Source organism: Hyperoodon ampullatus (assembly GCF_949752795.1).
Source record: "Hyperoodon ampullatus genome assembly, chromosome: 4".
Classification (NCBI taxonomy): Eukaryota; Metazoa; Chordata; class Mammalia; order Artiodactyla; family Ziphiidae; genus Hyperoodon; species Hyperoodon ampullatus.
The window spans coordinates 41467156-41491756 of record NC_136917.1 but is presented as its reverse complement, the minus strand read 5'-3'; the positions used below and the strand labels follow the sequence as shown (position 1 = coordinate 41491756).

The window sequence follows — 24601 nt, the reverse complement described above, 5'->3', positions numbered from 1 at the left end:
CGATCCCTGGTCAGGGAACTAGATCCCACATGCATGCCACAACTAAGAGTTCACATGCCACAACTAAGAAGCCCCCGTGCCTCAACTAAGGAGCTGGTGAGCCACAACTAAGGGGCCCACCTGCCGCAACTAAGACCCAGCCCAACCAAATAAGTAAATAAATAAATATATTTTTTAAATACATTATTGCTAAGGCTCACAAACCTGGTGCATTTTTTTCCTGTGCCTGATGTGTAACAAATTACCACAAACTAGGTGGCTCAAAACAACAGAAAGCTAGTCTTTCACGGTTCTGGAGATCAAGAGAGCGAAGTCAAGGTGTTAGCAAGGCTGCACTCAGTCTGAGAGATTCCATTCCTGGCCTCTCCCAGCTTCCCGTGGCTGCCTGTATTCCTCGGCTTGTGGCTACATCACTCCCATCTCTGTGGTCACACTGCCTTCTCTTCTTCTGTCTGTGAGCAAATCTCCCTCTGCCTTCCTCTTACGGATATACTTGTGATTCAATTTACAGCCCACCCAGAAAATCCAGAATTATCTCCCCTTCTCAAAATCCTTAATATAGTCACACTTAGAAAGATTCTTTTTTGCCACATAAGACAGCATAGTCTCAGGTTCCAGGAATTAGCATGTGGGTCTCTGGGAGGGTGGGGAACATTTTTCAGCCTACCTCATCCTGCAATGAAGTTATTTTCTATTTTCTATGCAGGACATAGAGTATAGTAAGAAACAGACAGACATGAGTGTGACTCCTGGATCTGCCTGACACTGAGTAAATTACTCAAATTCCTCACACTTGAGTCTCCCCATTTATAAAATATGAATAATAATAATAATATCTTCTAAAAAGAGTTGCCATGCGGATTAAATAAGATGGCATGTGAAATGCCTCTGCACAGTGAATGGTTCTCAGTAAATGCTCACTAAGGAGTGAGCGTTATCGTGAACACAAATGAATAAACAACATTCAGGAGGCAAGTGACTTGCCGAAGGCCACCTAACCAGAAAGTGTCAGTGCCTGGAACTGAATCTGGGTCTCTCTGGCACCAAAGCCCAAGCATGTTCTACCCTATGGATTAGGCATTTCAGGCTTATGTGCTCACAGCCTTAAGAGTCAACACATCTAGGTTATTTCAATTGTGGATGCTACTTCATACTCTCTTCCGGCTACTCTACAGCTACGTCCCTTCAGATCACCACTTCTAGTTACTGAGACTGAGTTTACACAGTCTACCCTAAGAAAGCAATATCATGTTTCCAATGATTTAGAAATACTGAAGACCCTGCTTATGCAGGGTTGCGGTTAAGAGTTTGGCTTGTACAAAATCACATCAGATTGGCTGGCAATCCATTTGGTCTGCAACTCCAGGGGTTCTGGACAATATGGGAATTATAACCGAAATCAATCTCCATCTACAAAGCTACAATTGGAAACTGCATTTCAAACAGGACCATGAGGTCTCTCTGGGGCAAGGTGCCTAGCCCAGCACTTAGAATTTAAATCCACGTAGGCATTCGCTGCCTCAGAGTCAACGCAGCAGGGTTAATTCCAGTTCCTGATACTTCAAAAAAATGTTTGAAGAAAATTTCAGACACTCACAGGGAGCTCTCTTCAAATTCTCATGTCCCCACCCATCCATCCAACCGTTTCCTCGGCACCGGTCTCCTCGGGTTATACAACATCAGCTGCGGGGAATGGGGAGCCCAGCTGTGTGCAGAGTTTGGAAAAAACATTCTGAATACTTTAGGTCTGCCAAATACTTGGTTAAAGAACGATATCCTCTAATTTCTTAAGCCATGTGTATTTTAAGTGAAATGTAATCCATATGTCTGTGACTCATTTAAATGCACTTCAGTGAAGCATGGCTCACCAAGAGCGCTGGGATATGTCTAAGCCTTTCTTAAGCTTCTCTTTGATGCAGGAAATTGAATTCTGCCAACAACAAATGAAGCTCCTGACAAGAGAGGGTCTAAGAGAGCTGTCCTTTATCCTAGATAAGATGTTAAAGTCTATTCCTCACCCAGGAGGAAGCCGGGGAGAACTCCACAGCCTGGGTGATAAGCAGAGTTTTGCTCCAGATCAGCTACGCATTTCCACCGGGCCTCCTTGGAAGAGAGGTGCAGCTGCAAGCAGTGGTAACTAACCTACCCCGTCTATTGCTGAAAAAACTCCTCTTCTGCCTATTTCTCCCCTTCTTGGGTCCTCCAGTATTATACAACTCAAATAGGAATGAAGGGGAAAAAGCCCAGGAGCTAGGTCATTCCATTAGCAATGAATGTTAATTTTCCAGGACAATTTATTTTGTTAATTTTGTTGCTTGATTTCCAAGACAACAAAAGCAGTCTCCATCCCTAAGATATCTCTGAGGGACTGATAGGAAGTTAGAGATATGAAGTGAGATGAAAGTTGGAAGTAGTGGTAGGTACAATAATCAGTAAATCTCCAAATGCCTAAATTCTGCCTTGACCATTACTATTCCCCATGAGGTCTGGAGGTAGATATGCACACAAAAGAAAACAAATATCCATTCTTATTAGCTAGCCTTATACAAACAGGATTTCTCTTTCCCTGAGCTGGAGCACAATGAATGGGGTGAGACCAAAGGACATCTCTCCTTTTCCCAAGCCAAAGCCTAAATCTGGCATCATTTGGACTCAAGGAAGGAAGTCTACTGAAGAGATGAGCATTGCAGAATGTGCTTCAGAGATCAGCAGAGAGAAGTGTATAGATGGCCAAAGATCCTCTGGGCACAGTGCCCACTGGCTGAGCTGCTCATTTGCTTTTGAAGGTGACCTTCTAATGTAGTAATTGAGCCAGTGAGCATCCTGCAAGCAGGTTCAACAGTTCAGTGTGCCCTCCTCTTGGGAGAAAGTGGAGAAGGGAGAGAGCCAGGGCCTACATCTCCCTGGAGGCGACCAACTCCCCAGATGCCTACAGCTAAGGAAGATTCCATTTGATTTCAGCAAACAAACTGTTGTCCAATATGGTTTCTGGATTGATGAGGCAGTCCTCAGAGCCTGGGGGAAATTACGTGGAGAAAAAAATATTATGGATTTATACCTCAAAATTGTGGGTTGTGGAAATAGCAGCCTATAATTTCTTCCCTGTAATTTCCCTTCTCGTGCTTATGTTGCCTAAACGGTGGGTCCTGAGCTAGCAGTTCATCCTCAACTTCAAGGTCTGTGGTTTTGGGGGTATTTGCCTTTATTCCAATGCCCCCTATTTCCAGGAATGTCTACAGAACTGGAGAGTAAACGCCCTGAGGCAGGGACCTCTTTTCCGCTTTCCACTTATGTGGTATCCTTTCAATAGGTAGCACAGGAAAGGCTCTTAGAACCCACCTGGGACAAAACCCTCATTCAACAGATGAGAAAGTTGAGGCCCAGGAGGGCCAACTGGCTTGTTGACCAATTCCACACTGTCTGTCTCCGAGCTCAGTACTCTCTCCACTGTACCACACAGTCCTAATCACAAGTCAGGTTCTCCTAACAACAGCTATGTACCAACAGTGGCAAATGATGGGTAGGTGTGAGTAAATGTAAGACTAGGGAACATATCAGAGCAGAGTACTACCTTCATCACATACAGGTGAGTCTATAAAAACAAGTGTGGAGCAATATGTAGAGTATAATCTCATTTCTGCTCCTCCCTCAGCACAGAAATAGCAGCCTGGTGTGCTTCTGTGTGATTGTGTCGATGAGTATTTACGTGCGTGCTCTCACACGCAGAGAAAAGGTCCATGGTAGGCTCACCAACTGTTCACAGCGGACTCTCCTTGTGGCTGGGAGACTTTCATTCTTTCCCTCATTATATTTTGGTACTGCTACATGTTTTACAATGAGCATGTACTGCTTTTGCAATTAAAAAAAGCACAAGCTAGAAAAAAAAAGTGGCTGCCATTTACTGGGTATGGAGTATAAGCCAGGCACTATGCTGACCCCTTGACAGGCACCATCACATTTCATCCTCCCAGCGGCTCTAAGGTGTGGGACTCTTATTATACCCCAGATAGGGAAACTGAGGCTTGAAGAGGACGTACGGTAAGTGGCGCATCAGGATCTGAACCAGGACCCTCCAACATGAAAGCCACATTGAGGTTATTAGCCCTACGATGTCACTCTATTCCACCTGCACTCAATAGAGAAAAGTGTGTGTCCCCCATGGGAATGTCATCCATTTATCCCGACTTGCTTCACAGCAGAAAAAGGCTGCCAGCTGCTGTGCTATGGAACTAAGGCACCTTGGGATGTCTGCTGCCTGAGCTGAAGGCCCATTTGCTGTGCCCCTCTCTCCTGGCCTAACCCCCATGTTCCTCCATCTTCACTATTCTTGGCTATCTCTCCATGTGTGAATTCCATTAAAGGCCTGCTCACTGCTATTTTGGGCCATGCATTAGCACATGGGCTTTGATTAGACGAGAGAAGTCCAGACACCTCAGGATGATGAAAAACAAATTAGAAATGTCCTCTCCCTCCCCTCAGAGTCCCAGAAGCCCTTGTCCACAGCTCCTGGGAGGCCTGAGAATCCAATATATGAGGAGACGTAGGTGGGGGGAGGGGGAGGGAATGGAAACCCTCATAACCTATTAGGACCTTTGAACTTGGCTGGTCTTGCTCCTTAGAACTGTCATCTCCCCGCTGTCCACGTGGCTCACTTCCTCACCTCCTTCAGGTCTGGACTCAAATATCAATTCACCACCAAGGCCTGCTCTGGCCACCATTCCCAAACAGCACCTCCCTCCTGAACCCCCACTCTTCAGAGCCCTTATGTTCCTTTTGCTTCTGCCACAGCAGTTGTCACTGGACACACTACACATTCACTTGTGTATTTATTTTTCTTCTCCACTGAAATATAAGATCCAGGAAGGCAGAACTGTTTTATTCACAACTATATCTGCAGTACCTGCACTGGTGCCTGGAATGCTACAGATGCATCCAAGATGGAAAAGATAATGAATCAACTGAGGAAGGTGAGAATCAGAGCCTGAGGATCACTTAGCACAGGGCCTAGTTTCCCCTCAAATATCATGGGATTATAAAAACTTTATAATTTTTATAAAATGTGAAAAATCAGAAAAGCAGCACCACCCCCCCCCCCAGCTGTTTTGAATCCAGACTTGCACGCACCATGAATGAGAGGGCTTTGGGAAGTAAACACACTAGGAAGTCATGTGCAGTTGGAGTTCCGCTTGCTAACACATGTTCAAAAACAAAAAGCCCAATTTAGACGAAAATAGCAGGAAGCCATCCCCAGGGATACCTGGTGAGGTCATATTGCTTGGCTCTGCTGCTTCCATTTTTGTCAAGTCTCCTGCCTGCTGCCAATTCAAGGACGCCAGGAATCACATCCAGGCCACTGCTGATCACTGGGAAACAAAAGAGCTCCAGGCAGCAGACAGCAGAACCACATCTCCGGGCTCTCCTCTGGAACCTCAGTGTGGGATCATAAAAAATCACAATAGTAGTCAACTATTTTCTGTGTTCTCTGTAAGCACTTTGTGTACATCACTGTACTCAGCCCTCACAACCACCCATATGAGGCTGGTGTTACCAGTCTCATTTTATAAGTGGGGACACTGAGATTCTAAAAGATGCAGCAATATGCCCCAGGTTACTCAGCTAGTAAGTTGAAACTGCGTTTCTGTGACTCCAGATCCAAGAACACAAATGATCCTCATTTCACCTCTCTTATTTACTTGCTGTGTGGCCTTAGACAAGTGCCTATCCTTCCCTGAGTTGAAGTTTCTGCTTCCATGCATAAGACTGCTGAACTCAGTGTTTTCTATGGCATCTTCACACTCTAACTTCCTATGACCTCTTGCAAAGACTCCAAAATACAAAGGAAGGAAGAGTCCTAGGATCCCTCCTTGGCCAGTCCAGCTCCAAAGGATTTGCCCATGACACTAACCCCATCACCTAGGCAGCCCAGAGGAAGCTGAGGGGTCAAATGCCCCAGCTGGAGGCAGAATAGGACAGATTAGACGGAGGTGGCAATAGGGAACAATAGACTAGAGCTAGAGGGTTAGAGCCATGGGAAACTGAAGAAGGCCCCTGAGAGAGACTAAGAACAGACCCTCTGGGGGCCTCTCCTGCAAGACCAAAGGAAGACAAAGCAAGGAGAAATCCCAGGCAGATTTCTGGGCCTGCACCCTCTGCAGACACAGCCAGCTGGGTCTATTCCAGGGAAATGGGACAAAAGGAACACATGCTTGGGCTGGTTTTGCTCCAGGAGTAAGGTAGGAGGAAAGTAGCAAAAATGATTGAGATGCCCATCTTTCTGGCTTCCCGAAGGCCACCACATTCTGGAGGCCGAGGAAAGACTCGGATGAAGCCCATTACTGCACAGGCTGCTTAAGTCATACTTTTACTGCACTTCCGACACCACTCATCCTCCTCTGCGAGTGTCCAAAAAGCCCAAATTTGGAATAATTTATATTCTTGCTTTCCACCCAAGCTTAGCAGTCATTCCCATCCTCCTGGATATGGGAAGGTCCCCATCCATCGCTTTCTTGGCAGCGATGCATGTGATTACTCATCTGCTTCCAAGGGACTCCGGAGGCTGCCAAGAGGAGACAGGCAGTTCTGAGAGCCATGCAGCCTTATCTGCAAGGTCTGTGTGGCAGAATGTAAGTGGGACTGTTGGTGGGGAAATATCAGAAGCCCTCAGAGGACCCCGGCCAAGTAAGGAGAGCTCTCCAGTGGCCAAAGCAGATTGGGAATTGCCAAAGAATGGGCAAAAGACACAGCCGTGCCTTACGTCTATTCACCTGCTCGATAACGTGAATCAAGATACAGCTGCACTTGATGGCAAATCAATGTGGAAATATTTCTGAGCCAGGCAGCCACCCAAGAGGAGTGAGGTTAGGAGGATGGAGGAATGAGCCCGATGAAGCCAGGAGACTGCTGACCATGCCCTTGTTGGCAGGAGCTCAGATGCAGCTGACCCAGAATAGACAGAGCAGCCAGGGTGTGAGCATCGAATCCCATAACACTCCACCTTGCCTCTCTCCTTTCTGCTGTTTTCCTCTAATCTCCTTCACTTCCTGCTGTGCGCTGTGCTGGAGCTAGTAAGACAGCTGCCAAAGTCCTCCAGCCCATCCCTCCCTTCGTGTCTCACACATACGCACACTCACACTCACACACTCACACACACACACACTCACGTGCAGTGAATTCTAAGAGGCCCCAGAAATACAGCCTGAGGAAATTCAAGGAAGACGTTAAACAGTCCACTAATTTCACAGCAAGTCAAGAGACTGTGGAAATGCTGGCTCTGTAAGATGCTCCCCACAAAGGAACCCTAGCTTGAGAGCTTGGGTCACTTCGCTAACTGCTTCCTTCCAAAACAGCGGCACCTGCGTCCGGCACTGACATGCAAGTGGGTTGTTTCATTTTAGACAAAGGAGAAGTCCACTTACTCATTCTTCTCCAGGTCCAGGATCAGTTCTCGCCCCTCAGCCATCACCCTGAGCTCAGCTTTGAGTGGATGCTAAAAGCAACAACAAAAGAATGTCAGTTCCTAAAAGCAGGGGACGAGGCTCCCAGGAAGGGGCGCAGGATCTAGCTCAGGGCTCTGACCTGGATCCACAGGAAGTGGATCCACAAAAAAGGCTCAATCTCATTTCCAGCCCAAACATGAAATATCTTCACTCCCAGAAGGACCCAATTCCCCTCCCCCATCTGCATTCTCCTCAAAGACAAAGGAGAGAAACTCCAAGCCGAAATGTGGTTTTAAGTGCCTGCATGCAGGCCTGGTAAAGGCAAACCCTGAAAAACACGATCTTGGAAGACAAATTTTGAGTGGAGTTAGATCTGGCTTCAAGTGCTGGCTCCGACACTATAGTTGTGAATTGGGCACATTACCGAAACTCCCTACAACTCAGTTTCCTCATTTATGAAATAGAGAAGTAATAGTCAAATTTATGGGGATCTTGTAAAGACTAAGTGACATGGTAAATGTAAAGAATTTATTACAGTGCTTGGCATACAGGAAGCCCGTTACATGTTGGCTGTTATCTAAAATACCAGGGAAAGCCTCTTCATCATGGTCTCGTATTTTATTTTATATTGGCTCTCAGTTTGGATACCCCTCAATCATCTCAGAGGAGACAACTAGAAGAACCTCCTACTAAGGTTTTAAAGGTCTGAAAGATACATTTTACACATAGGAGAAAATTTGCTGAGGGCCAAAGTAGCTACACACCCAGAATAGACCACTTAAAGTATCATACAAACGGCCAATAAGCATAAAACACATGTTCAGCATCACTGGTAACTTTCCCTCACCCAAAAAGATTTTTTAAAGATATCTTTAAAAAAACCAAAGGGACAAAGATTTTTTTAAAACCATAAATCACAATGCAGTGGAGTATACGATAGAATGGGCACTCTCACACCCTACCAGTGAGAATTTCAATCAATACTGGCTCACTGGAAAATAATCTGTCAGTACGGACCAAGAGTTTAAAAATGTTTAGGCCCTCTAACTCAGAAATAGAAGATTCTATCTGAAGGGAACAAATGGAAACACAGGCAATGGTTTATACACAAGGATGCTCATTACTTACAATAATGACTAATGAAATAGAACCTAAATGTCCAAAACTAGGAGAATGGTTAAATAACTGATAATCCATTCACATGACAAAACATTACACAGTCACTAAAAATGATGACTTTCAATAATTTTTAAATTATCAAGAAAGTACACATGATAATGATTAAGCACAAAGTTTTAAAACATAACACTGGGCTTCCCTGGTGGCGCAGTGGTTGGGAGTCCGCCTGCCGATGCAGGGGAAACGGGTTCGTGCCCCGGTCTGGGAGGATCCCACATGCCGCGGAGCGGCTGGGCCCATGAGCCATGGCCGCTGGGCCTGTGCATCCGGAGCCTATGCTCCGCAACGGGAGAGGCCACAACAGTGAGAGGCCCACATACCGCAAAAATAAATAAATAAATAAATAATAAAAAAAAAAATAACACTTTATGTTTTATTCATTCACACTTTCATAAAGGGACTAAAGTAGAGAGAAAAAAACCAAAAGGTTACCATAGTTACTTCTCAGCAGTGAGAACATGAGTTAATTCTATTTTCTTGTGTGCATTTTTCCATGTTTTTATAATGGCTTTATATATATATATATATATATTTTTTTTTTTTTTTTTGTCGGACTGCGTTGGGTCTCCGTTGCTGCACACGGGCTTTCTCTAGTTGCTGTGAGTGGGGACTACTCTTCGTTGCAGGGCACGAGCTTCTCATTGCGATGGCTTCTCTTGTCGGGGAGCTCTAGGCACGCGGGCTTCAGTAGCTGTGGCGTGAGGGCTCAGTAGTTGTGGCTTGCGGACTCTAGAGCGCAGGCTTCGTAGTTGTGGCGCACAGGATTAGTTGCTCCACAGCATGTGGGATCTTCCCGGACCAGGGCTCGAACCCGTGTCTGCTGCACTGGCAGGCGGATTCTTAACTACTGCCCACCAGGGAAGCCCAAGCTTCTACCCCTTTTAAGGTTGACCTCAAAGCTTAGTTTTGGCATGTATGAGAAAGTGGGTCACCTGCTTTGCCACCTCTGGTTGGGGGCCTGCCTCTTCCAAGCACGTTTCTCTTCTTATCAGCTTCAAACCCCAGTTCCCATTAGGGTCCTGGGCATCCCTGGAACTTTTGTGCCACTGAGGGCTCTGATGAGATCTGAACATTGTGGTCTAGGATGCTTATGCAATTCTGTCCTTTGCTATTTTTTGCTCATTTATCCTACTCACTTCTCTTAACAAGGGACATTTCAAAAACATGGGGAGAGGAAGCTAGGGGAATGTTTACCCAATAACTTTCACTAAGAAATTCACTTCTCTGAAAAAAAAAAAAAAAGAAATTCACTTCTCTGTTTCTGATGCCTATTTCTGATTCAGCTCTACCAATACCTGTTTCTGGTCGCTGGTTCTTTGCCACTTCACTCTGGGAGGTCTGGAGCAAGGGCCCTGCCCAATCACATTAAGCATCAGAGACACAGTCCCAAGTGGGCATTTGAGGAAAAGCACACAGCAACAGAGCTGCATCAATCCCTTATCTAAGAGGTAGGTGGCCAAGAGTCCACACAAAAAAATGAAAGTTGACACAAATCAAAGCACTGTCACTTCTCCCCCAAAGAGACACAAGCTGCAACATGAGTATGAATATTTATTTTTAAGTGGGTAATCCAAAAATATTTCTCTTGTCTGGAAGATGCTCAGACACTGATATTTAAAATATGATGTTTCCAGAGGACATTTCAAGCAGAACAATGAAATAGCACTGTAAGGGTTTATGTAGCTTCCCTGTCCAGATTCACTCAGTTTTTGTCTTGCAACTCCACTCTGTGCTAGGAAGGGGCAACATCACCTCTCCTAGGAAGTGCAGGAGCTGACCCACTGTTTATACTTCCCCAGGGCAGGGTTAAAATGCCTTTCTCTTTTGAGCTAGATTAAACAGATCTTCAGCTCCACAGGGTATTGGAAATCTGTCCTATATATCCGTACCCCCCCTTAAGACATAGTACAAAATTTAGCATATAGTGTTCAACTAACGTTTGATGAATGAAGTAATTACAAAATGAGAATAAGATGCCTGAGTGAGACCTACCTCTCCCTCTCTTGACATTCATTCATTTGTTCTTCAACAAATATTTATGGTGCCAGGCACGGTGCTAACTATTCCTACAAAATACAATGACCCAGATTCTGGGCAGACAATGGCTGGGAACAAAGACAGGATCTAAGCTCCACTTTGTTTCTCAGACCCTTCCTGAGGATGCCCAGCACCCCACATCTGGAGGGAACAGAGAGGCGTCTATAAAAGTATCAGATCCATTCCTCGGATAATAATGGATAGGTTGGAATATCCAAGATCTTAATTTTTAAAAATAACCTTCTCTAGGACGGCCATCCATTAATTTGTCTAGACTTTTCCTGAAGCTATTTTCAGTCTCTCCTACTTTTTGATGAAATGAACTCCATGCATTTATTGTCTTTAGGATAAAGTATTATTTGCTTTCATTTGTCCTAATGTTTTTGCTGTAAATTCCCTTATTAAATCCAAATTGGAGCATTTTGGGACACGTCTGTATTACTCTAGGCATAACTTCATGGATTCTGGGCATTTCTACTCTCCATTTATCTTTCCAGACTCAAGGACCACAAGTCTGAAATCTTTCCTGACACAGCTCTCTCCTCTCTCTGCTACCATAATCTGGCTCTTATATGTTGCCCAATAAATCACTGACCATTTGAACCCAAAGGGCTCTTATTAACTACCCCTCCTCTCCAGCCCTCTTCCTTCTTATCCCCTCTAAGCCTTATTTTATAAATGAGGAAACTGAGTTGAGAAAGTGAAAGGTCCAGTAGCTGGTTAATGACATGCAGCAATCACATCTTCCTTTCTAGTTCTTTCTTGTCTCACTTGAGCTGTAAGAACCAGAACCAAAGACTATCCTAGATGCACAGATCCTTCCTGCAAGGACAGGATAATGTTTTCTGTCTTATTCCCAATCCCCTTTATAAAGCCTGTGCATTCTGCTGGTGTCATGGCCCAAGGAGCCTACTGAATTTTAAGATTATTGGATTTGAAGACAGATTCCTCAGTACAAGGTCCCTACCCTGCCTCTTATTTTTAAAACAGTTTGGGTTATCATTTTTCTCTCCAAGTATATTATCTCATCAATAAAGTGAAGCAGGGACATCCCTGGTGGTCCAGCGGTTAAGACTCCATGCTCCCAATGCAGAGGGCACAGGTTCGATCCCTGGTCAGGGAACTAAGATCCCACATGCCTCACAGTGTGGCCAATAAATAAATAAATAAATAAATAAATAAATGAAGTAAAACACATATTATGCAGAGCAATAACTAATGACAAAATTTAATCAATCCCAGCTGAGGGTCAGTGATTTTTGTGACACATATTTGCACTTAGCTTATGTCAGCATTAACATGGATTTTCATTTCCTCAACTACTTGCATTTAGAAGTGTTCCTAGTAGGTTGTCACACAATGAAGGAAAGTCCCATCTGGGATTTCCAAAACTGGAACACAGAGCAGATAGAGTGGGCCAGAAACGGAACTAATGGTGATAACTGGGCTTCCAGGAAAGTTGAGTAGGTGACCTGAAGCCTCACAAAATGGAGTTGTCAGCTTCTGCCTGTGAAAATGAGATTCTTTGTCTTACCTTTTCCCTCAAGGGGCTTTCTGCAGTCTTCCACTGAGGTATTAATAGTTCATGCTGTGGCTGGGGGCTGCCTTCCCCACTTCCTCCTGCCAACACAGGAAGCACACCATTGGAATCCCAGACCTCTGCACCCTAGCTAAGCCAAGCATGCACTGCCAACTGGAAGGACCCATATTGGGTTGTCAGGAGACCTGCTGGATTCCAGGCTCTTGGCATTCACTATGGGTCAGGCACTCTGCTAGGTGCTGATAATATAGTGGTTGGTTTGTGTATACTTCACAAAGTTTATCTTCTAGAGATGGGAAGCGGACAACACAAATATTCTCCAGTGGTACAAGAGGGTCATGAAATAAAGAGAACCTGAAGAGGAGGTACCTATTTTAGAGAGGATGATCAGCAAGGATGGCATTTAATTGAGACCTGAGGGACCAGAAAGAAGATGCAAAGATCTAGGGGAAGGGTGTCCCAGGAAGAAAGATCAGCAAGGGCAGAAATGGCCTTGGCCTGTTTAAGGAACAAGCAGAAGTTAGAGGTAGCTAGAACGTAGCAAATGAGAGGGGAAATTGGTAGATATGGTCAGCAAGACAGCCATGGGTCTGGTATCACAGAGGGCACGGAAAGTGTCTGGATTTTATTATAAATAGACTTGGAAGGCACTGGAGGGTTTAGACACAGAGCAATATGATCTGTATTTGGTTTTTAAAAGATCTTTCTGTCACTGGGTGGAGATGGAGAGGGTGGAGGTGGGGGAGGGAGGCAGGAGTGCAAGTAGAAGCAGGAAGGCAAGGCTGGAGACTTGCAGGAGCCCTAGTGAGAGTTGCTGGTGGCTCAGACTAGAATGACATCAGTAAAGAGGAATGAAGTGTTTGGATTCTGGGTATATCTGGAGGGCAAGCCCCTGGGTATTATTCCCATCGAGTTTCAGTTTTCTCATCTGTAAAATGAAGACAATGATACCCACCTGCCCATCTCACAGCATTACTGGGAGAGTTACCGTGAAAGTGCTTCCCAATCCGCAAAGCATCATCGCCTTAACCTGAGCTTCCTAAGGGCAAGTTTGCTTTTTCATATCACTTCATACTTTCCAAATGATTCTCACCACCCAGTTCTCTGTACTCAAGACAACCCTGAGAGCTAGGTAGGAGGATTCCTATTTTGCAAGAAAGGTGAACTGAAATCTGTTGGGGAGACTTGTTCCAGGCAGGGCAGACCTCAAACATTGGTCGCAGGCAATCTTAATAAAGTGGTAATTGCTCAAGACCTAGGCAAATTAGTCTCCGTAAGAATAGGCCAAATCCACAGGACTCAGGGGGTTGAAGTGAGGACTCCAAAATTTATTCTTTCTAAACCAACCACAATCAATAGAATACAATGAGTGACACAGAAGATGGCCATAGTTGCTCTGTTAGACTGGCCCAATTATGAGTGATTAACTTTCCTTTGAGATTACTGATATGATGTATTCTCAATCAAAATAGATCCTAAAAAATAACCTCATTAGAGTAGCATTAGTTTCATCATATTAGTAAAAATGAGAAGCAATTCATTCATTTACTCATTACGTATTTTCTGAGCGCTTAACTATATGCCAAATACTATGCTAAGTGCTTGATATTCACTGGGGAATCAGGCATAGTTCCTGATCTAGTGGCTCTGATCAATCTAGATTCTCTGCAACAAAAAGGAATTATGCTATTCAATGGAACATTCAAAGGAATGAAATTATCTTTATGATTGCAAAAATTATTGAAAGCAAGGCTCAATAACAGAGGAACATAGTACATCTTAAGAAAAATTGTTCAAACCTTGGGAATAAGGCAAAAAGAGCAAGCAGGATGTCCTTTCAATGTCACATTTGGAGCATTGTTTAACGGGTCTTCCCACATATTAGTGAATTATCTAGAGGAATGTACCTTTGTTTGACTTTTTTGTTTCCTATTAATTAAAGGCTATACTCTGTGAAGTTATCTGTTAACTGTAGCTTTCAGTCTGGTAGAGATGCAAATGACTTCAGTATAGCAGAAAGATAACTAAGAATTATGGTTGTTTGGCCCCATGGAGCATTGACCACTTTTGTATCTGTCCCAGCACAGGATTTCAACATTCTTTCTCCAATGCTTGTATCACTCCTGTTCCTCTAATGCTTTGAACTAGCTTTACCATTCTATTCACTGCCTCATTAATGAATCAAATCAATCTTTGCCAACATTTCATCCTATATTTGTGAGTCATGTTTTTAACTTTTTGAAAATTATACTTCTGCGATTTCTTGAAGGAATTTACAGTCATTGAAACCATGTTTTTGGAGAATGTAACGATGTGGCAAATGCTCATAATGTGAAGTGGCATATGCAAGACACAAAACTGTACCTATGGTATGGCTCCAGTTTTATCAAAATATATTTATAGGCACACACACAAAGACTGGAGAAAAGAGGAGAGACTAGGAAAGCAGCGGAAAGAAAAGCCAAAAGCAGAAAAACAGAGGAAAAGGAGAGAGAGGGAGGCAAGCCAGGGAGGGACCGACTGTTTTCTGCCTGCTCCGGGTCTCCCGCATCTCCACCACCTCCCCAGGCGCACAACGTGGGAACAAAGCCGGGGCTCCCGGCCTGGGGGCCGGCGGGGGCGCTGCCCCAGGAGTTCCGGGGGGCGACTCCCAGCTTCCCAGGTCCCCCAACCCACCCACCTCCAAAGCCCCCCGTCCCCCGCCCCGCTACTTACTTCTGGTCCATCCCGGCAGGGCGAGCGCCAACAGGCAGAGCTGGGCAAAGCCCACGCCCCGGGGCATGGTGGCAGCTGGCCCCTCGCGCACTCTGCGTTCACCAGCACGCGGCCATGCCAGCACCCTAACCAGGCCGCAGCGCTTCTGGAACCCACGGTCGCCCAGCAGCTCCCAGCCGTGCTCCCAGCCATTGGCCGGGACGCTCCGCCCCCAGCTCCGCGGAGGAGGGGCGGGAGGAGCCGGGGGCGGAGCCAGCGCGACCCCTGGGAGCCAGGCGAGGTGGGGGCGGGGGAGGAGGGGCGGTGTTCGGCGGTGCTCAGGTGCTGGCGATCAGGGAAGGGCGAGTCCGAGCCGGAGGAAGGGAAGGGATTCACGATGGGCGCGGCCTGAAGAGGGTCGGGGGCTTGGGTTTGTAGGAATTAAACTGGACCCCTCTGGGTACAGCGGCCCGTTTCCTCTGTCCCGCACTGGGCTAGACGCCTTGGGTGACACTCAGAGGCTACTCACCCAGCACAGTCCTCTAGAGGCCGCCACGCTTGGACGCAGGTTCTGAAAGAGTTAACCTGGCACAGAGAACTAAGTGCTATATGGAATTGTTTTCTTAGCAGGACACAAATCAGGGATCCTTTCCTTCTGACTGGGAGGAACGGGGTGGTGAAGAGATGATTCCCAGAGGAGAAGACGTCTGAGCTCAGGAGGAGGCGAAATGGAGCATCAGGCAGAAAACCCTAGACAAACGGACTAGGGCGGGAAAGTCCATGGGCTGTACTGGGGGAAAACTGGAATTAGGGATGGTTAGGATTTAGGGCTTTGGAGGGAACGGAGGGAGATGAGACTTGAAAATAATAATAATGACTGTCCCTTACTGAGGGTTTACTGTTTGCTAGAAGAAGAAAATAATAACTAAGACTGATAGAGCACTTCCTAAGTGCCAGACACTGTCTTCAGCACTTTACATATGTCAACTTATTTCATTAATTAATCTAGGGAAAGAACTACTTTTTGTTGTCCTTTAATATGTGCCGGGGACTCTCTATACATCATCTCTTTTCTTAGCCCAATGATCCCCTGGGGTAAGTACTAATAGTATCCTGGTTTAGAGATAGAAAACCAAACCTGAGAGGCTAAGTAATTTGCCCAAGGTCACACAGCTAAAGTCAGAGTCTGGATTCAAGTCCACATCTGAATAACTCCAGAGCCTCTTACAGCTGAAACTGATAATCAGAGAAAACTGCCTTGCCTAAGATCCTTTAACAAGTTTTGGCAAAGCCTGTTTCTAAAGCCTCAGACCTCTTGTCATCTATTCCTTTCACTGAGTCTCCTTCTTCAAACCCAGGTTTGTACAGTTAAACAAGATGCTGTGTTTGGGGGAGGAAAAGGCACTCCTGAAGATTAGTAGGTATGTCTGTTGAAACCACTGGGCATACCTAAAAGACACTGCTCCTGCCATTGATGTATTTAGAGGCTATATTATTCTGTTCAAGCTGTCATAACAAAAATCACAGACTGGATGGCTTAAACAACAGAGAGTTATTTTTTCACAGTTCTGAGATTAAGGTGTTGGCTTGGTTGGTTTCATACAAGGCCTCTCTTCCTGGCTTGTAGAAGGTATTCTTGCTGTGGCCTCACATGGCTTCTTCTCTGCTTGTGTGAATAAAGCAAGCTCTGCTGTCTTCCTCTTCTTAAGGACACTAATTCCATCAGACAGAGCCCCACTCTTATGATCTCACTTAATTATAACCTCTTTATAGGCTCGATCTCCAAATATGGTCACACTGGGGGTTAGGGGTTCAACATATGAATGAGGGGGCACAGTTCAGTCCATAACATTCTATCCTGTGGTCCCCAAAATTCATGTCCTTCTCACATGTGTCAACTGAAAAAAATGCACAATGCGAGAGTTGTGAGTTAAGTTTATTTCGGGCAAAATGAGGACTATAGACTGGGAGACAGCATCTCAGGTAGTTCTGAGGAACTGCTCCAAAGAAGTAAGGGGGAAGGTCAGAATTACAGATGACTTTAGTGAAGGGGGTACATGCATCAAGCACACATTTTGGCAGAGGCTTGCTGCTAGTCAGGAGGAGCAGATGTCACCGTTAATGATTTTAGTGCTTTTCTAGACATGAGAAGGTGCAAGAATTTGGGCTCATAAAATCTTCTCCTGAAGATATCTAACTATCTAAAGGCCTGTTCTGCCAGTTTTCCCCAGAGCACAGAGTGCCTCATTCCTGATCTCCACCCTGAACTCCTTTCAGCGGGTGTTGAAGGTCAGCGACTGCAGTGGCTAGTGGCTTACTTCATTCTTGTAGGGGCTAATGGCAAGTGCCAGTTTTTAGTTGATGCGTGCAATTACCCCATCCCAACAGCCCTCAAAGACTTAACCCATGCCAGCATCAATTCCAAGCCCAAAGTCTCATCTAAATATCATCTAAATCAGATATGGGTGAGATTCAAGGTATGATTCATTTTAAGACAAAATTCCTCTCCATTTGGAAACCTGTGAAACCAGACAAGTTATATGCTTCCAAAATACAGGTTTAGGGGGACATTCTCATTCCAAAAAGGAGAAATCCGAAAGAAGAAAGGGGTGACTTCCCATGCAAGTCCAAAACCTAGTCCAAATTCCATTAGATCTTCAAGCTCTAGAATAATCCTCTGGCTGGATGTTCTGCCTTCCCAGCCCCCTGGGGCAGTAGTGTCATCCCCACAGCCCTAGGCAGTGGCACTGCCCCCTCTGCTTTGGGCAGCAGCCCCACCCTGTGGCTTCTTGCTGCAGTCCTGCTCCCAAGGCACTGGGCAGGGGAAGCCTGGCTCCCTGAAACCAAGAGGGGGTCCTACCCTCTGAAACCAAGAAAGAAATAGCCTTGCCCTCTGGGCCTGTATGCTCTATGCATATAGTGGGAATGGAAGCCCTGCTGATCTCTGAATCACCTTCAGGGTCGTTCTTCCCTTTTCTTAAAGGATAAAGCACATTCACAGCCAAATAGCTCTATTGTCCTGTCCTATAGAATCCCAGTTCAAAAGCCTTCCTTTATTTTGTCTTATCTCTGTTCTCCTTGGTCCGAACTGGCAGTGTCTCTGCTAGCATAATCCCATCTCTTTTTCTGGCAGCTGCAGAGATGGCTGATTAACGGTTTGAGTCATCTCGTTATCAAGTGATTGTCCAGCCACACCCTCAGCATCCTCTCTAGAACATGTGCTTTCATTTTTTGCAATGTAGATGGGCTGAGAAGTTTCCAAATCTTCAAGCTCTTGTTCATTTTTGCTTAGAATTCCTTCAATTTATCTCTCTCCTTTTGTATTTTACTATAAGCAACAAGGAGAAACCAGGTCACACCTTTAGCATTTTGCTCAGGAATCTCCTCATCCAAATATCCAAGTTCGAAACTTGGAATTTCTACTTTCCACAAAACACTAGGACACAATTCAACCAGGTTCTTTGTCAATTTATAACAAGGATCACTTTTCTTCTAGTTTCCAGTAACATGTTCTACCTTTTCATCTGAGACCTCACCAGAATCACCTTTAATATTCACAGCTCTACCAACATTGTCTTCACGATATGTGTCTTCTCAAAAATGATAGCCACTTTCTTTAGAGTGCTTCTCTTTTTTCCTGAACCCTCACCAGAATTGCCTTCAACATCATATTTCTGCCAATAGTCTCTTCAAGGCAATCTAGGTTGTTGGTAGCATGGACCTCAAAGCTTATCCAGCTTCACTATTTACAATAGCCAGGACATGGAAGCAACCTAAGTGTCCATCGACAGATGAATGGATAAAGAAGATGTGACACATATATACAATGGAATATTATTCAGCCATAAAAAGAAACGAAATTGAGTTATTTGTAGTGAGGTGGATGGACCTAGAGTCTGTCATACAGAGTGAAGTAAGTTAGAAAGAGAAAAACAAATACCGTATGCTAACACATATATATGGAATCTAAAAAAAAAAAAGGTTCTGGGCTTCCCTGGTGGCACAGTTGTTGAGGGTCTGCCTGCCGATGCAGGGGACACAGGTTCGTACCCCGGTCCGGGAAGATCCCACATGCCGCGGAGCGGCTGGGCCCGTGAGCCATGGCCGCTGAGCCTGTGCGTCCGGAGCCTGTGCTCCACAACGGGAGAGCCCACAACAGTGAGAGGCCCGCGTACCGAAAAAATAAAAAAAAAGGTTCTGAAGAACCTAGGGGCAGGACAGGAATAAAGATGCAGACATAGAGAATGGACTTGAGGACACGGGGAGGGGGAAGGGTAAACTGGGATGAAGTGAGAGAGTGGCATGGACATATATACACTATCAAATGTAAAATAGATAGCTAGTGGGAAGCAGCCGCATAGCACAAGGAGATCAGCTCGGTGCTTTGTGCCCACCTAGAGGGGTGGGATAGGGAGGGTGGGAGGGAGATGCAAGAGGGTGGGGATATGGGGATATATGTATATGTATAGCTGATTCACTTTGTTATAAAGCAGAAACTAACACACCATTGTAAAGAAATTATATTCCAATAAAGATGTTAAAAAAAAAAAAAAAAAAGCTTATCCAGCTTCTACCTATTACCCAGTCCCAAAGCCACTTCTACATTTTTAGGCATTTGTTACAGCAGGACGCCACCTCTTGGTACCAAAATCTGTATTAGTCTTCTAGGGCTTTGCATAACTGAACACCACAGACTGGGTGGTTTACACAACAGAAATGTATTTCCTCAGTTCTGGAGGATGGAAGTCCAACATCTAGGTGTTGACAGGGTTGTTTTCTGGTGCGGCCTTTTTTCCTGGCTCCTAAACAGCTGCCTTTTTGCTGTATCCTCACATGGCCTCTTCTCTGTGTGAGCATGCAGAGAGAGAAAACCCTGGTCTTCCTCTTCTTATAAGGACCCTAATCCTATCAGATCAGGGCCCCACCGTTATAACCTCATTTAATCTTTATTACCTCTTTATAGGCCCTATCTTCAAATACAGTCACACTGGGGATTAGGGCTTCAACATATGAATTGGGGTGGGAGGGGAGACATAATTTAGTCCAGAACAGGGGCTCTAGCCCTAGAGCCATGAGACTAGAATTCTAGTCCCAGCTCTCTCCAACCAGCTCTGTGACTTTGGGTAAGTCACTTCTCCTTTCTAGGTCTGAGTTTCTGACCCAATGGCCTGGGAATGGTAATGGCTACCCCAATCCATCTCACTCAGGAGCTGTGAGAAGCTGTTGAGATAATGGTGGTGAAAGTGCTGTGCCAGTTAAAAAATATTGAAGTATCAAGTCTAATTCATTCTATGGATAATCTACTTGCAAAAGGCATCCAAGCTCCATATCTGAAATTTGCTCCCAATTGCTGGCACTCAGCTGAACAATATTTAATCAGCATGTGCCCCTGAAAATTGCGAAGTAGCTCACAAGAGAAAAAGTCCAGTGGTTTCTGCACTGACCAAAAAATGATTCCCAATTCTGTCTCTCATCAATGCCCTTCCACACTTATACACAGAAACAAACATATACACAACTTTTGACCCCCAAAGACTTTCCATTTATTTGTAAAGAATGTATTTGTTATTTATAAAGAATACTACATCTCTACATAATCTTTAAAATATTCATGACATTTAACCTACTAATTACGTTTCTGGGAAACTAGCCTAAAAAAATAATCTGTAGGGCTTCCCTAAGTGGCGCAGTGGTTGGGAATCCACCTGCCAGTGTAGGGGACTCGGGTTCACGCCCTGGTCCAGGAGGATCCCACATGCAGTGGAGCAACTAAGCCCGTGTGCTACAACTACTAAGCCTGCGCTCTGGAGCCCGTGACCCACAACTACTGAAGCCCACATGCCTAGAGCCTGTGCTCCGCTGCAGGAGAGGCCACCGTGACAAGGAGTGGCCCCCGCTTGCCACAGCTGGAGAGGGCCCTCGCACAGTGACGAGGACCCAATGCAGCCATAAATAAATAAATTTTTTTAAAAAATAATAATAATCTGCAATGCACACAAAGATTTATGGACTATAATGTTCATAGTGGTGTTATTTATAATAGTGAAAAATTGGAAACAACATAAATGTCCAACTGTGAAGGAACAGTTAATAAATTATAGAATATTCATATGATGGATTATTATGTGGCCATTTATTTAAAATAATGTTTGCAAAGAGTTTATGCTCTGATGTTAAGTGAAAAAAATCAGTGTCCAAAATTACAAATGTAAGTATGATCTCAGCTACTAAATAAAAGACTAAAAAAAAAACTAGAAGGAAATGTGCCAAAATGTTAATGGCAGTTACCTCTGGATGGTGAGACTATGGATGGATGAAGGTTTTTTGTTTGGTTTGTTTTTTTTGGTTTTTCTTCATCATTTTTTGTTTGTTTGTTTGTTTTGCCCCTTCCATTTTCTACAATACTTCTCTACTTATGTGTTACTTTAGTAATGGGGGTGGGTGGACAAATGGTAAACACAGGAAAGAAACACAAAAGGAATAATGGTTTATCCTGGTGTCTTATGCAGAGAGTTTTGCATACTTAACCTCTCTACACAAGCTTGATTCTCTCCTCTGATGTTAGGGAAACTGAGGCAGAGTTAGAGCAACCAGTTCCAAATTTCAGGAGTCCAGGTGACTGAGGTCACTGTTCCTTCTAGCTACAGTATAATATCATGGTTAGGAGGTGGCCACCCTGCCAGGTTTAAATCCCTTTTCTGTCCTTTACCAGCTGTGTGACAACAGGCAAATAAACTTTTCTGTGACTTTGTTGCCTCATCTATAAAAGATCCTAATAATGATAGTTCCTAGATCACAGAGTTTTTATGAGGCTTAAATGGATGCTTAGAATAATACCTCTCACTTAGGAAGCAGTTAACACATGCTAATTGTAATAATTCTCATTCTACTGCTAATAAGTATGGGGATGGGGACCATATTCATAATGCTTAACTTGTGCTTTTAGTTGTGTAATGTGTGAAGAGTCTAATTATATACTGATTCCTTAATTATTATCAAAGATAATGATCACATTATATTGTAACTGTCTTTTTCTTACCCCACATTCACGACATTGTGAGCCCCTCGTGAACAGGAGCTAGACCTTTTTCTTCTCTCATCCACCCCCTGCATTTAGAAGGCACAATAAATGTTTAATTAAATTAATTATAAATTAAATAACTAATAATAATTCTTTCATTCTGGCTCAGCACAGACTTCCAAGTTGCTCATGGGAGAATTGTATTCATGGGCCCTTCCTGTGAAAATAGTGTTGGCCCTGTGATAGCTTTCCTTTGTAAATCATTTTCCCAGCAACTAGCTCTTTTTTTTTAAAGTTCAGTTTATTCGAGTATAATTTACATACATTAACATTCTCCATTTTTTTTAGTACACATTGCTATTAGTTTTGACAAATGCATATAATCTAATAACCACTTCCACAATCAAGATCACCCTCCTGTCTCCTGTCACTTCTAACCTCTGGCAATCACTTATCTGTTTTATGTCCTTATAGTGCTGCCTTTTCTAGAATGTCATATAAATGAAACCATACAGAATGTAGCCTTTGGAGTCTGGTTTCTTTCATTCAGCATAATGCATTTAAGACTCAGCCATGATGCTGCATGTATCAATACTTCTTTCCCTTTTTTTTGGCCATGCAGTTTGTGAGATCTTAGTTCCCTGACCAGGGATTGAACCCGTGTCCACGGCAGTGAAAGTGCTGAGTCCTAACCACTGGACAGCCAGGGAACTCCCGATACTTCTTCCTTTTTATTGTTCAGTAGTATTCCATTGTGTGATTATACCCTAGTTGTTTACCCATTCACCAGCTGAAGGGCATTTAGATGGTTCCTGTTTTTGACGGTTATGAATGAAGTCACTATAAATATTCAAGTTTCATGTGAATGTAAGTTTTCATTTCTCTAGGGTAAATAATTCAGAATGGACTTGCTAGGTCTTGTGGTTAAATATATGTCTAACTTCATAAGAAACTGCAAAAAGTATTTTCCAAAGTGGCTGTATGATTTTGCTTTCCCACCAGCAATGTATCAGAGTTCCAGCTGCTCTGCATCCTGGCCACAATACCGTCAGTCTTTTAATTTTAGCCATTCTAATAGATGTGTAGCTCCCCAACAATGTCCTTGCTCTTCAAATACTCCTTGAGGTAGCAGGTTAGTGTTACTGGATCCATTTTGACAGAAAGAATTAAAGTCTAAAGAGGATCTTTTACCCAAGTCTCTTGGTTATATTCAAGATTTTAGTCTTTTTTGTTTTTTGTTTTGTTTTTTTTTTTGTTTTTTTTTGCGGTATGCGGGCCTCTCACTGTTGTGGCCTCTCCCGTTGCGGAGCACAGGCTCCGGACGCGCAGGCTCAGCGGCCATGGCTCACGGGCCCAGCCGCTCCGCGGCATGTGGGATCTTCCCAGACCGGTGCACGAACCCGTGTCCCCTGCCTCGGCAGGCGGACTCTCAACCACTGCGCCAACAGGGAAGCCCATAAGATTTTAGTCTTTAACTTTGAGTTTTTACCCACAGAAAAAGCAAATCTCCCTAACCCATGGGAAACCCATAAAGCTCTTGGAATCACTCATTCAACCAACAGCATTTATTATATGCCTGGCCTTTGCTAGAATCTATCAATACAAAGATTTCTAAGATAAAATCTCCACTATAACAATTAGGGCAGGAGGAGGTGGGGGAAAGAGTGAAGGAAGTAGAACTGACAAGTAAATTAAAGGGCTAGTTACAGACAGAGATCAAGTTTCTTGATGTGTGACTTGGGTCTCTTGATTTCCCAACACCAGGTAACGTCTCCAGGATTGTGGATGATGATAATCATCATCATCATCATCATCATCACCATTGTGTATTAAGCACCTCAAATGGTGCTTAATTAAGCACAGCACCTATATTATCTCATGTAGTTCTCATAACAGTCCCATAAGAGATACTAGGTCAAACCATATGAAATTATTGATTTTATAGGTCATAAAGAGTCAAACTTTGTCAGTGTAATATGGTTCAACCTAATAAATAATAGCTGTAATTGACTGCACAAGGCTTACAATGTGCCCAGTGCATTATTCATTTTATCCTCAGGATAACCCTCTATGGTAGGTACTACTGATATTCCCACTTTATAGATGATGCAGCTGAGTCTGGAAGCGGTGGTGGAAGGGTAACTTAAGCACGATCATGCAGCTGCTAAGTTGGAGACAAAGCCTGAATTCAAACTGAAATGTGGGGAACTTTAGAGCCACTGAAGCCACAGTGGTCCGTATCCACTATGCTACTCTGGTATTATTACAGATGAGCAAACTGAGTGAAGAGGTGAAGTTGCCTGAGGTGACTGTGGGATCTACCATGCCCAAATTTGTAGGGCATCCTAGCTTCAGATTCCTGGCCAAACTGCCTTTTTTTCCTCATCACCTGCTTGTCACTCTGGAAATTGGGCTGAATCCAGGCCATCCTCAGGAGCACTTCCATCAGGGTAGTGCCCCCATAGCCAGGAAAGAGGCATTGATACTTGTTGGCTCTCACTAGACCCTAAAAGAAATATATTTTTTATTTAACAAACTGTATTTATTTTAGAGCAGATTTAGGTTTTCCACAAAATTTAACAGAAGGTAGAGAGAATTCCTTACACTTCCCCACACGTGCACAACCTCCCCCCTTCTTCATCCCTGAGAAATTTCCTTGCTTTGATGTCTTCTCCATCTAAAATTAATAGAGCT

General features: G+C 44.2%; 1 protein-coding gene across 1 annotated transcript in view; it reads right to left on the bottom strand.

Annotated features, from left to right (window-relative positions):
- Window positions 1-14974, bottom strand: part of ADAM19 (ADAM metallopeptidase domain 19) — a gene marked incomplete at both ends in the record, with an annotated part of 84507 nt that extends 69533 nt beyond the window's left edge. The window contains 3 exons of the mRNA XM_079701928.1: window positions 7416-7486; window positions 12187-12272; window positions 14908-14974. Of these exons, the coding sequence (XP_079558054.1) occupies window positions 7416-7486; window positions 12187-12272; window positions 14908-14974 (224 nt within the window). The remainder of the gene's footprint in view (window positions 1-7415; window positions 7487-12186; window positions 12273-14907) is intronic.
- Window positions 14975-24601: the final 9627 nt, after the last annotated feature.